Raw genomic sequence first — 14,379 nt, 5'->3', positions numbered from 1 at the left:
TGCCTCCTGCTCCAGGGGCCGCTGATAGACGGGAATGATACAGAGCATCGCTATTAGCAGCACAGCGTAGAGAGCATTATTAACGCTGACTAATAGGACGGTTATTACCAGGCTGCAGACATTACCGGGAACAGCCGGAACACACCCGCGCACGTTTCTATCAATAGTGTACGTTCTGATGAAGTATCAGTGCTTATTGCTGTGGGTTGGGATCATTTGGTCTACAGCATGATGGTCGACAGTCACTAGGTCGACACCATTAGGTCGACATGGTTCTAGGTCGACATGGGAAAAGGTCGACGGTTCTAGGTCGAAAGGTCATTAGTTCGACAGGTCGTTAGTTCAACATTGTCTAGGTCGACAGTGAAAATGTCGACACTGGGTTTTTCACTGTTTTTTTTACCTGAATGTCAACACAGTCACCATGGACACAGTTTAAAGTGCACCGCATCCCCTCACATCACTCCCTGCACTCACTATGCGTCGGGCACAGTGCCTCACTACGCTCGGCACACTACAGTATTTTATTCTTCCGCCACGCCCTAGTGGATAGTAGGGCATAGACACTGTCGAACTAATGACCTGTCGAACTAATGACCTGTCGACCTTTGCCTATGTCGACCTAGGCACATGTCAACCTTTTCCCATGTCGACCTAATGGTGTCGACCTAATAACTGTCTACCATCATGCTGTAGACCAAATGACCGCATCCCATTGCTGCTCGGTTATTGACTCCCGGCTACGCGAGAAAGTCTGCAAGCCGCCCACATAAAAACGTCCGCCCTCCCCCCCACCCGCAACACCCCTCTATCCGCTGGCCACTGTCTGCACAGGAGAAATGTACAGGGCGATGATGCAGTCAGCGATGTAATTGGGCATGGTAAAGCAAAGGGTGGGGCTAAGATGATGCAATTGTGTCTCCACACCACCGGACCACCTTCCCCGGGCCACCTCCTGTGCCACCTGGTCACTTAGTAGGCAACTATGAGTTAAGTGACTGAGGGGCTATTTATCGTTTTCTGAAGGTACCTGCAATGTTAGTAATCCCCCAGATGTACTATGGCGGATCACAGCAGGTTTCTGCCGCAGTGCTTCATCATTGTCCGCAAAGGCGGCCTCCATAGTTATCTACAGGGGATGCGGTCATTTGGTCTACAGCATTATGGTAGACAGTCATTAGGTCGACAGCATTAGGTTGACATTGGGAAAAGGGTGACAAGGGTCTAGGTCGACAGGAAAAGGTCGACATGGTTCTAGGTCGACAGGTCATTAGTTCGACAGGTTGTTGGTTCGACAGTGTCTAGGTCGACAGTCCAAAGGTCGACTTGGGCTTTCTCACTGTTTTTTGAGCCGACATGTGCCGACAGGCGGTATTTCATGCCCTACCATCCACTAGGGCGTGGTGGGAGAATAAAATAGTGTGTCTGAAGCATAGTGAGCACAGCAAGCGATGTGAGGTAATGCGGTGCACTTGAAACTGTGTCCATGTCAACTGTGTTGACATTTAGGTAAAAAAAAACAGTGAAAAACCCCACGTCGACCTTTTCACTGTCGACCTAGACATTGTCGAACTAATGACCTGTCGAACTAACGACCTTTCGACCTATAACCATGTCGACCTTTACCCATGTCGACCTAATGGTGTCGACCTAATGACTGTTGACCATCATGCTGTAGACCAAATTATCCCAACCCATCTACAGGGGCTGCATTGTGGATGGATTTGCCATGCTCCAGAACTGTTCTTGAACATTGCATGGCCAGATCCTTCTATGTGGGGGGTATGTGATTGCTAGTACATAGCTACAGATGGTAAGTTCTAGCGGCGCTAATACATTTCTCCTGTGTTTCAGGTCTCCCCGCTCTGGTCGTGGCCATATCTGTTGGGTTCACAAAGGCGAAGGGCTACGGATCTAACAACTAGTGAGTAATCCTCATTATTTCTACTCCTCGTGGTTGTACGTGTTCCCCCAGAATGTGAACTACAATGCGAGTACAAGCCCCCCCCTAATGACACCCCGGGATTGTCGGACTACTTTATAGAGCCTAATGATTCATTGGCCCTTATTCTGGTTCACTCGTAAAAAGGCAAATTCCTTCTCAAATGGGCAAAACCATGTGCACTGCGGGTGGGGCAGATGTAACATGTGCAGAGAGAATTAGATTTGGGTGGGGTTTTCTTCAAAGTGAGATCTATATTGCAGTGTAGAAATAGAGCGGTCAGTATTTTCCCTGCACAGAAACAAAATCACCCAAATCTAACTCTCTCTGCACATGTTCCTCTGTATCTGCCCCACCTGCAGTGCACATGGTTTTGTCCATTTGAGAAGGAATTTGCTTTTGCGAGTGAACCAGAATAAGGGCCATTAATTGGTTTTTAGCTGCTTACCACGACAGTAAGAAATAAGATGTTGTTGCGGGAATTCTTTGGTAAATGGAGAGATAATAGGACAATAAATATTTCAATGATCTTCACTTCTGATAATCTGCTATTTATATTATTGTATTTTTTTTATTTATAGATCCCCAATGTTCTGCTTAAGTAAGGGGGGCATTTTCTAAGATGGGAGTTCTATTGAAGATCGGATGTTACCCATAGTAACCCATAGTAACCAATGAGACTCTACTTCCTGTTTATTTAGCACCTGCTACAAGATAAATAGATAGTACCTGATTGGTTACTATGGACAACATCCCATCTTCAGTAGAACTCCCATCTTACCCCTAAGAATTGCAAATCTATGCATAAGACAACAATGCGTGATATCTGTGCTGAGCGCGGGGACAGAATGTGCTTGGCTCGGATGGGGCGCGGTGGGGCGCCGGCGTACTCTGTGCAGCAGGAGCTCGTTACGTATTCAGAGCTGGATACACACAAACCCGACTGCAGCAATGTATCATCATGGCAGAGACCAGCCTCCGCTCCAGTGCAGCTCTCCCTGCGACCCCAGCTCTCTCAGGAGAACAGCAGGAGTGTCACCGGTTCTGCAGCCTGCTCGCCGCCGAGCTGCTTATCTCTCCTCCCACTGACCATAACTACGGCTGAACCTGGCCAGATGGTGACCCCGCCACCCCCCCATATCCTGCCTCTTCTACAGACATGCGGCAGCAGTGCAGGGGTTAATGAGAGGGTGTCTGAGGCATTAGACATGTGGTATGTTTCTGCGTACTGTGCGTTGTGATGCGCTGCAGTACTGTGTTGCTGGGTCAGTAATTATCCCATCAGCTCCTACAGACAGAAGTCCCCACTGCGCCACCTGTTGGGAATACATGAGGAATGGAGTCCAGAGAACCACTGCTCTCGCTATTGGCGGAGGTGTGGCCTATCTGATAATGGGCATGCCCACACTGGCATACGCGGTAGGAATGGCCATTGTTGCCTTTGCCATCGATGGCAAAAGTGTAACTGACCATCGATAGTGTATAAATATTCAATGGACGACCATTGATGTTTTTATATATCGATGGTCATCCATTTTCTATATCGATGGTCATCCTGGGCGGGGCTTCGCGGGTGCCAGGGGCGGAGCTATGCTCCGTGTCCCGACACCTTGGGGAAAAATGCAAAAACGAAACTATTCGTTTAAGCTTGACATCGATGGTGGGAAACCATGTGGTTCTCCCCCATCGATGGCAAAACTATTAGACATCGGCCATAAACCATCGATGATTTATAATCATCGATGGTCGATGGCCATCCCTAATACGCGGGCAGTGAGAGACGGGGATTTTTACATTGTTCGGAATGGCGCTTGGTTCCGGTTAACAATAGATGCTGACCCGATTGTTATATCAATGCGTATAAGTCAAAGACGCAGTTGTAATACCAATTGCAATTGTCCCAGGATATCATTTATTATTGACGCATATACTGTAAGAATTAATTATAAAAATTTAAAAATACAGCCTGCTGGCTAAGGTGTGACGTCTAAAGATGGCGTCCCCTATCGCACCAGGCTAACATCCTGCGACATCCTCAGACTGCAGGCAGTCCTCCAGAGCTGGCACTAAGGAATCATGAGATTACAGTCAGCAGATGGATGGCAGCATTTCCAGCCTGTAGGACAGCCCACGCCAACAGCTCATTTACATAATACTTGCAGCGCTATTGTAGGGAGCCTGAGACGTAGAAGGGACAGTATGGTCTACGCGGCTTCCAATCTCTATCCTGCTTATTCAGTGATTTGTAACAATCCAATCAAACTGATACAAGAAAGCAGTAGCTGAGGAGTGGAGGCGTGGCACAATATGGGGTATAGTTAATAAAGTGCCAGTTTGTGCAAGTGGAAATGTTTTCGACACTGGAAAAAGACTGACACAAGCAGAAGGTCGATATGGTCAACATGAGCTTTTCACGTTTTTGATTGGGTGTCAAGCGTTGACACTTGAGCACATGGATCCCCAATTAGTGTATAGCGCCTCCGTGCATGTACAGCACCAACCTCAGCTACCACATAATGGTTCCCAATTAGAGTCCGCATGAACGGTAACGCATGGAAAAGTAAAAAAAAAATATTTTAAAGATTGTGAAAACGTATGTCGACCGTGTCATGTGTCAACCATTGCCATGTCGACCTTTTGCTTGTGTCAACGTTTTTCTTTGTCAAACATACTGTGTCGACCTATTGACTGTTGACCAGGACACTGTCTGCCTATAATCCGAATCCCAGTAAATATACCCCTACAAGTGTGTCTGTGTTGTACGTGGATGGGCCTGGATGCTGGGCATGGCAGCTGTACCCCCTTGTTGTATACATTACAGTGGTGCGGGTAACAGGGGCCTTGATGGTGACGTCATAGAGGGCTTCTATGGTTAGACTCCCTGCATGCCGGGCCCTTGGTGCCCTGAACCAAGACATACAATGGGCCTGGGTAATACCGAGGAGACATGGTCACAAATAGACATGCCCCTTCTGAAAAAAATCTCTGAAAGTTTCTATACAATGTGTGGCATATATGTATATGTCCCCCTCATCAGCTGCCTATTGGACATGTCCAGAGATAGCTCCACCCCCTCAATACACCTGCCTACTCCCTCTTACTGTCAGTGGCCCTGACTGCCACCCTTTCCCTCTAGGCACCCCTCCCCACTTCCTCCTTCTCTCTTAGCCCCTCCCACTTCCTCCTTCTCGTAGCCCCTCCCCACTTCCTCCTTCTCTCTTAGCCCCTCCCCACTTCCTCCTTATCTTAGCCCCTCCCCACTTCCTCCTTCTCTCTTAGCCCCTCCCCACTTCCTCCTTCTCTCTTAGCCCCTCTTACTCCCCCTCTCTCTTGGCCCTCCCCACTTCCTCTTTCTCTCTTAGCCCCTCCCCACTTCCTCCTTCTCTTTTAGCCCCTCCCACTTCCTCCTTCTCTCAGCCCCTCCCACTCCCCTCTCTCTTGGCCCTCCCAACTTCCTCCCTCTCTATGTGGCCCTTCCTGCTCCCTCCCACTCTCTTTGCCCCTCCGCACTACCTCCCTCTCTCTGTGGCCATACCTCCCAACTGTCACGATTGCAGCGGGACAGTCCCGATTTTCGGGTCCTGTCCCGCTGTCCTACCCGCGACAGGCATTGTCCCGCTGCAGGGGGTGGCAGTTGGAAGACCCCCCCAATCTAATAGAATAGACGCTGTGCACATGCGCACAGCGTCTATTCTCGTATAAAAATGAGGTCGCGGCTAATTAGCTAATTGCTCCCTCTCCTTGCCCCTCCCTGCTCGCTACCTCTCTATGTGGTCCTTCCAGCTCCTTCCCTCTCTCTTTTCCCCTCCCCACTCCTTCCCTCTCTCTGTGGCCCTTCCAGGTCCCTTCCTCCATTGCTTCTGCCCGCACCCTCTCTCTCTCTCTCTCTCTCTCTGTACCTTTTCTATGGCCTTGCATGTGCCCCTGCCGACTCCCTCTCTCTTACCTTCTCCCTAAGGGGCCCATTTATCATTTAATATTAAGTATCCCCTGAATGTATGAGGAGCGACAGCAGCAGGAATCTCCGATCCCTGCTGTGATCCCTCCTGCACCATCGCCAGCCACATCCCCCATAGCTCTATATGGGGGATGCGAAGCTGTCCGATGTATTAATATCGGGCAGCAGCGCATCACATTCTGATATGGCGGTAGCCCATTGTAGTCTATGGGCTACACACCGCACTGCTTTCCTTGTAAATGTGATCCTTGATAAACGGGACCCTAACTCTTTTGGTGCCCTTGCCCCTTCCTCTCCCTCCAGTATCCCCATCCTATCCCCCTCAGTACCCTTGCCCGTTCTCTCCCCCCTCTCACTGCCCCTACATACTTTTGCCTCCATGCTGTTCTCTTACACCATCTACTGGGTACTTAGACACGGAGCACATCAGCACAAGGGGGCTTCTCAATGTCACCGAGTACCATTAATGGAACGGAGTGAATAACGTTTAGCTTTGTGCACCAGGCGGGGAGCCGAGATGCCCTGACATTGAATAATTGCCTCCTTCATGCCACACAGTGCCACCATGTCAAACCTTTCCACTTGTTCTGCCTACAAATTGCTAAGAACACCTTATTTAGGTGGGAAGAATGGGCGACATTAATCTTAATACGGGAGTTGGAAACGGCATGAGTGCTAGAATTAATTTATTAGCTGTCTTCAAGGTAGAGTGAGTTTGTCTGAGAAGGCGAAGGCCAATCATGATTTTGTTAAGATGCTCATTCCTCGGAAAATTACTTGGTTACATGTCCTTGGTTGGGGTTTGTTCTTCGCATATTTTTACTTTGTTCTCACAAACCAGGGTCAGAGCACAGTCAGCGCTGTGCGTGGCGTATGTCTGGACGCAAAGGCTTACAGTGGAATAATAATACATGTTATAAAGGACTCGTAATGTTTGGCACAAAGGAACATCTCTGTATTCGGGGACCATTCCATTGCGGAGGCTTCAGCTACAGCCGCTGTGTCTTTGGATGCGGTCGCTGTGCTAAAATATGTAAACGCATTAGGAGGAGCTTGTAGTAGAAGACGCCCATTGGAAGCTTTTGTGACCCGCTGCTGCGTCTGAAGACCCAGCATCGGATCTTTTGCCACTGACTCCAATAACCCTGCTCAAGGAATCAGCCAATGCCAGCAGTATGGCCTGACAATCCGGGTTACATGCCCGCGTTTTCTGTAACTCTGCCAGGCGCCACCCCCAATCGCCACCAGCATGTCTATGTTAGTCATGCTAGGACGTTTCAGGGCACCGGTAGTGGCAGCCCCGGAACAGAGCCAGAAACATTGCAGATATACATTCAGTAAACATCGGGTTCGCGTGCATCTCTGAATGAGGCCAACAGCTTGGCTTTTTTGCTATCCATTGTCATTTTAAGTACGTCATTATCCTATGGCAGTTGTATGGCTTTTAAGTTTACATTGATGACCAGAGATCTTCAGGGCAAAGGGCTGATTCAAAGATAAGCGCTAGTGATCCTGTGATCCCGTACACATCATGGGCCGACAGGTGTAGACATCAAAGATGCAGAATTATCAATTTGTAGAGTGCACATCTACAGACCCATGAGGTGTGGTGGGCACATCTACAGAGCCATGAGGTGTGGCAGGCACATCTACAGACCCATGAGGTGTGGTGGGCACATCTACAGACCCATGAGGTGTGGTGGGCACATCTACAGACCCATGAGGTGTGGCGGGCACATCTACAGACCCATGAGGTGTGGCGGGCACATCTACAGACCCATGAGGTGTGGCGGGCACATCTACAGACCCATAAGGTGTGGCAGGCACATCTACAGACCCATGAGGTGTGGCAGGCACATCTACAGACCCATGAGGTGTGGCAGGCACATCTACAGACCCATGAGGTGTGGTAGGCACATCTACAGACCCATGAGGTGTGGCGGGCTCATCTACAGACCCATGAGATGTAGTGGGCACATCTACAGACCCATGAGGTGTGGCGGGCACATCTACAGACCCATGAGGTGTGGTGGGCACATCTACAGACCCATGAGGTGTGGTGGGCACAACTACAGGCCCATGAGGTGTGGCAGGCACATCTACAGACCCATGAGGTGTGGCGGGCACATCTACAGACCCATGAGGTGTGGCGGGCACATCTACAGACCCATGAGGTGTGGCGGGCACATCTACAGACCCATGAGGTGTGGTGGGCTCATCTACAGACCCATGATATGTGGCGGGCACATCTACAGACCCATGAGGTGTGGCAGGCACATCTACAGACCCATGAGGTGTGGCGGGCACATCTACAGACCCATGAGGTGTGGCTGGCTTATCTACAGACCCATGAGATGTGGCGGGCACATCTACAGACCCATGAGGTGTGACGGGCACATCTACAGACCCATGAGGTGTGGTGGGCACATCTACAGACCCATGAGGTGTGGTGGGCACATCTACAGGCCCATGAGGTGTGACAGGCACATCTACAGACCCATGAGGTGTGGTGGGCACATCTACAGACCCATGAGGTGTGGTGGGCACATCTACAGACCCATGAGGTGTGGTGGGCACATCTACAGACCCATGAGGTGTGGTGGGCACATCTACAGACCCATGAGGTGTGGCGGGCACATCTACAGACCCATGAGATGTGGCGGGCACATCTACAGACTCATGAGGTGTGGCGGGCACATCTACAGACCCATGAGTTGTGGCGGGCTCATCTACAGACCCATGAGGTGTGGTGGGCACATCTACAGACCCATGAGGTGTGGCAGGCACATCTACAGACCCATGAGGTGTGGCAGGCACATCTACAGACCCATGAGGTGTGGCAGGCACATCTAAAGATACATGCAGTGCGGAGGGCACATCTACAGATCATGCGGTGTGGCGGGCACATCTACAGACTCTAGAGGTGTGGTGGGCACATCTACAGACCCATGAGGTGTGGTGGGCACATCTACAGACCCATGAGGTGTGGTGGGCTCATCTACAGACCCATGAGGTGTGGCGGGCACATCTACAGACTCTAGAGGTGTGGTGGGCACATCTACAGACCCATGAGGTGTGGTGGGCACATCTACAGACCCATGAGGTGTGGTGGGCTCATCTACAGACCCATGAGGTGCGGAGGGCACATCTACAGATCCATGCGGTGTGGCGGGCACATCTACAGACTCTAGAGGTGTGGTGGGCACATCTACAGACCCATGAGGTGTGGTGGGCACATCTACAGACCCATGAGGTGTGGTGGGCTCATCTACAGACCCATGAGGTGCGGAGGGCACATCTACAGATCCATGCGGTGTGGCGGGCACATCTACAGACTCTAGAGGTGTGGTGGGCACATCTACAGACCCATGAGGTGTGGTGGGCACATCTACAGACCCATGAGGTGTGGTGGGCACATCTACAGACCCATGAGGTGTGGCGGGCACATCTACAGACTCTAGAGGTGTGGCGGGAACATCTACAGACCCATGAGGTGTGGTGGGCACATCTACAGACCCATGAGGTGTGGTGGGCACATCTACAGACCCATGAAGTGTGGCAGGCACATCTACAGATCCATAATATTTATAGGAAATAGCTGCAGAACTATAGTATGGGGGGGCATCTAGTGTGGGGGCAAATCTACAGAATCTTAGAGTGGAGAGAGGACTGCAGCATCTAGAACAATAGATAGAATGGGACTGCTACCTAAACCCTTTATTCCCCCAGTAGAAACATAGAATTTGATGGCAGATAAGAACCACTTGGCCCATCTAGTCTGCCCCTGTTTTAAACATGTTACCTCAAACCATATTTGATCCTTATTTCTTTGTAAGGCTATCAATATGCCTATCCCAAGCATGTTTACATTGTACTACTGTATTTGCCTCTACCACCTCTGATGGGAGGCTATTCCACTTATCTACTACTCTTTCTGTAAAGTAAGTCTTCCTCACATTTCCCCTGACTCTTCCTCCCTCTAGTGTCAGTACGTGTCCTCGTGTTCTGCTGCTCCTCTTCCTGTGAAGAATGTCTCCCACCTGTACCTTCCTCCCCCTAGTGTCAGTGCATGTCCTCGTGTTCTGCTGCTCCTCTTCCTGTGACTAATGTCTCCCACCTGTACCTTCCTCTCCCTAGTGTCAGTGCATGTCCTCGTGTTCTGCTGCTCCTCTTCCTGTGAAGAATGTCTCCCACCTGTACCTTCCTCCCCCTAGTGTCAGTGCATGTCCTCGTGTTCTGCTGCTCCTCTTCCTGTGACTAATGTCTCCCACCTGTACCTTCCTCCCCCTAGTGTCAGTACGTGTCCTCGTGTTCTGCTGCTCCTCTTCCTGTGAAGAATGTCTCCCACCTGTACCTTGTTATAACCCCTGATATATGTGAAAGTTTCTATCATGTCCCCCCTTTCCCTTCTCTGCTCTAAACTATACATAGCCATGCACCATTTTAGTTGCCCTTCTTTGTACAGTCTCTAATGTATTTATATCCTTCTGGAGATATGGCCTCCAGAACTGAACACAATACTCTAGATGAGGTCGTACCAATGACCTATACAGTGGCATTATTACTTCTTTCTTTCTACTGCTGATACCTCTCCCTATGCAACCAAGCATCTGACTTGCCTTCTTAATTGCTTTGTTACATTGCCTACCTGCCTTTAAGTCCCCTGAAATAGTGACACCTAGATCCCTATCTTCCTCAGTAGTTTCCATTATAGTGCCATTTATACAATATTTAGTCTTTGGATATTTGAGACCCAAATGCATGATTTTGCATTTTTTGGCATTAAACTGTAGTTGCCATGCTCTTGACCATTCCTCTAATCTGCCTAGATCAGGCATGTCCAACGTTGGCCCGCCAGATGTTTTGAAACTACACATCCCAGCATGCTTTGCAATAGTTTTAGCATTCTCTAATAGCAAAACTGTGGCAAAGCATGCTGGGATGTGTAGTTTCACAACATCTGGAGGGCCAACGTTGGACATGCCTGGCCTAGATCATCAATCATCTGTTTTACCCCTCCTGGTGTGTCTACCCTGTTGCATACCTTTGTGTCATCTGCAATAAGGCTCATTTTACCCTCAATTCCATTTGCAATATCACCAATAAAGATATTAAAAAGCACTGGTCCAAGTACAGATCCCTTGGGTACTCCACTTGTAACCTTTCCCTCCTTTGACTGTACTCCGTTTACTACAACTCTCTGTTTTCTGTCATGCAACCAAGATCTTATCCATTCAACTATCTTAAGGTGCCCACACACGCACCGATCCCGGCGGTGCGATGCTATACGATGGGGTGCGCGCTCCCGCGGCACCCCATTGCACAGTACAAAAAGTATGTGCTGCACATACTTTTTGTACTAGCTTTTTCTAGCATAGCATTGCATCGTATGCACATCGTATGCACAAGGCATGCGATGCTATGTGTGCTAGTTAAGCCCACAACGCACGCCGGAATCGGTGCGTGTGTGGGCACCTTCAGAATCCAATCCCAAGCTTTCAAGTTTATTTAACAGTCTGCAATGTGGGACAGTGTCAAAAGCCTTACTAAAGTCTAGATAAGCTACGTCTACAGCCCCACCTTGATCTATTACTTTAGTCACCCAGTCAAAAAAGTCAATAAGATTTGTTTGACATAATCTTCCACCAGTAAACCCATGCTGTTTCGGATCCTGTAAATTGCTGGTTTTGAGATATTCTACAACTTTTTGTTTTAAGAGTGTTTCCATTAAGTACTACTGATGTAAGGCTCACTGGTCGGTAGTTGCTTATCTCTTCCTTGCTTCCACTTTTTTGCAGTGGGACTACATTCGCTGTTTTCCAGTCCTCTGGGATTACTCCAGTAGCTAGTGACTGGTTGTATAATTCTGTTATTGGTTTTACCAGCTCCCCTTTAAGCTCTTTTAGTATCCTTGGATGTATCCCATCTGGCCCCATTGATTTATCCACTTTCAGTTTTGAGAGTTCTGTGAGGACTTTCTCCTCTGTAAATGTACTTGTCTCTCCCTCAGTTTTCTGACTATACTTGCAACTTAACTGTGGCCCCTTCCCCTCTCTTTCAGCATTGAATACTGAGCAGAAATAATTATTAATATGATCCGCTATTATAATCATTGAGTCGGGCAATCTATTGCGGCCTCCAATTTCACTGAACCATGGAACTAAAGACCATTTAGTGCAATCTCTCTGCTCTGTACCTGATGAGCCACTTTCTCAGGCAGCTGAAGGAGTTAACAGGTTATCTAAAGTTACCGTACGTCCAATGCTTGTCCTCGCCCCGCGCTGTCACAGCGAGGGGCAGGAACCGCAGTGTCACACTTCTGCTCGCGGCCCAGACATCTGTCACCGCAATATTGGCTTTGGCCCTGGAGCAGAAACAATTGACCAGGGTCATCTATCTGGGATCTCATTGGCATTCATGCGGCAGAGCCTGGCCGCTTGGCACAGCGCTGCGAAACCTTTTATCTTTGTGCCAGTGATTCTCACAGCAGTCAGTTTGCTGTCAGCCCTGCTCAGAAAACACTTTGTGTTTTCACACTGTCTGCTGTGAGCAGTGTATAAAGCTCATCAAATCTTCCCAGCTGCCCCCATGAAAATAAGGCAGCGCCAAGCCAGAAATGGCTGGCTGTAGCGTGATAACCATTGCTCGCCTGCAGGGGAAGACATGTTCATTTTATGGGGAGGGGGGGGGATCAAACGAAAACACTTTCAGGTCTTTTCGTACATAGGGCGTGATTCAGACACAATTGTATGGCTGCGATTTTGCAGCACGTCCGATTATCAAAGACTGCGCATCTGCACGGTACGCCGTCTGTCCGAAGGTAGCCATTGCTGGCTGTTTGCAGGGTGGTTGACACCTTGCGGCCGTTTGAGGGTGGTAACGGTGTGGTCTCCGACCGTAATAGAATTGCGCGCAAGGTTCCGATGTAATCCAAGGGCTCTTGTCAGAAAGTCCATTATGGAAATGTTACTACTTAATATGTTTGCACAGTACTGCACCACTTCTGCGCACAGCCTCTCTGGATACGCTGCTCATTTATATGTATGAACAAGGTCGCGTCGCCATTTCTCTTGATTGATTATATTTGTTCAGTTATCAGTTAAACCAGTGTCTCTGTTCCTACTGTCTTCACTTACAGCTTCATCGCCCTAAACCTGTCCAGCTGTAGCCCAGGTGCAGCTGCTGGCGCGCTCTGCAAAAGGTTTCTAGCCGCAGAGCGCTGCTCATCCCCTATTACTGATTGTGTTTGTATGGATGACGTAACATTGTTCTTTGTGTCTTGCAGTTGCTGGCTGTCCCTGGAAGGAGGACTTCTGTACGCGTTCGTGGGACCGGCAGCCGCTGTTGTTTTGGTATTTTCATTTATGACCCTTCCATGTCGTTTTGTGCGTTTTGAGTTCTAAGGGGTGAATTTACAAAAATGGGAGTTCTATTGAAGGCAGGATGTTGTCCGTAGCAACTAGTACGATTCTATCTATTATCTTCTAGAAGGTGCTGATTAATTAGAAGTAGAATCTGATTGGTTGCTAGGGGTTGCTAGGGGTTACCTCCCAACTGGCCCTACTTTTTGCAGGACAGTCCTATTTTTTGGGGGACTGTTCCGTTGGGAATAAATGCTGTGCACATGCGCACACTGTCTTTTTGCTGATGCCGAAGGGAGAGAGGGCAAGGCCAAGCCCCCACAACAGCATAACGGAGGCGTGTCTTTGCGATCACGGACATTCCATGAAGACATGCCCCTTTAACCGAGGCCACACCCCTTTCGGGGATGTGCAAGGCAGGGCTAGGCAGAGAGTTACGATTCTGTGTTCCAAAATGTTGGGAGGTACAGATAAAGCCATTTCCATCCCGACAGCGCGCTGTGTCTTATTGTCCCGGCACCACATTCTCTAAAACGGGGACTTGCGAGCATCTCACACGCATCCCATTCGCGGCAAATGGTGCTCCGGGAGGAGAACACGCGGCCCGCTGTTCGGATCAAAGAAACCGTCTGCATCTGTATGTATGGGCGACATCCTATCTTCAATAGAACTCAGATCTCAGTCAGTTTGCCCCTAACTTCCCTCAGAAATGTCATTTAGAAGTAACCAGACTGCAGTAACTTTCTGCAAACTCCTGACAACGCTCTGTTTGATAAACCGTGAGGGGATTAATCATCTCACAATGCGCTAATCCCACATTTTAAATCACCAGGCATAACGATTTAGCGAGTATAAGTCCCAGTAGCTGAACTGCCGCCTAATTCTCAGAATAACAATTTGATATTCAGTTTTAATATCTGGCTGAGGCTGTGCTGTATAATGAAGACGCGTTATCCAGCTCGTGTTGTGCTACACAGATATAACAGCACTCTGACCTATACTGTATCTAATTATCCATCTGCATCTGTTTCATGGACAGTAAATACTAATGGGGGAATAAATACAAATATATATTTTTTTTTAAGAATTCCACATTTTAAGCCTTAAAGACAGTGACA

The 14,379-nt window shown here is 48.9% G+C and overlaps 1 protein-coding gene across 4 annotated transcripts in view; it reads left to right on the top strand.

Moving 5' to 3' along the window:
- The window catches only part of ADGRB1 (adhesion G protein-coupled receptor B1), a 399,558-nt gene that overhangs the window by 309,910 nt on the left and 75,269 nt on the right, over positions 1 to 14,379 (top strand). For all 4 annotated transcript variants that reach the window (XM_083144946.1, XM_083144947.1, XM_083144948.1 and 1 more), the window contains 2 exons: positions 1,855 to 1,924; positions 13,186 to 13,252. In XM_083144946.1, the coding sequence (XP_083001072.1) occupies positions 1,855 to 1,924; positions 13,186 to 13,252 (137 nt within the window). The remainder of the gene's footprint in view (positions 1 to 1,854; positions 1,925 to 13,185; positions 13,253 to 14,379) is intronic.

The sequence above is a fragment of the Crinia signifera genome, chromosome 5 (assembly GCF_055691185.1).
Source record: "Crinia signifera chromosome 5, ASM5569118v1, whole genome shotgun sequence".
Taxonomy (NCBI): domain Eukaryota; kingdom Metazoa; phylum Chordata; class Amphibia; order Anura; family Myobatrachidae; genus Crinia; species Crinia signifera.
The sequence above is the reverse complement of the archived record's forward strand: the minus strand, read 5'-3'. Positions and strand labels throughout refer to the sequence as shown.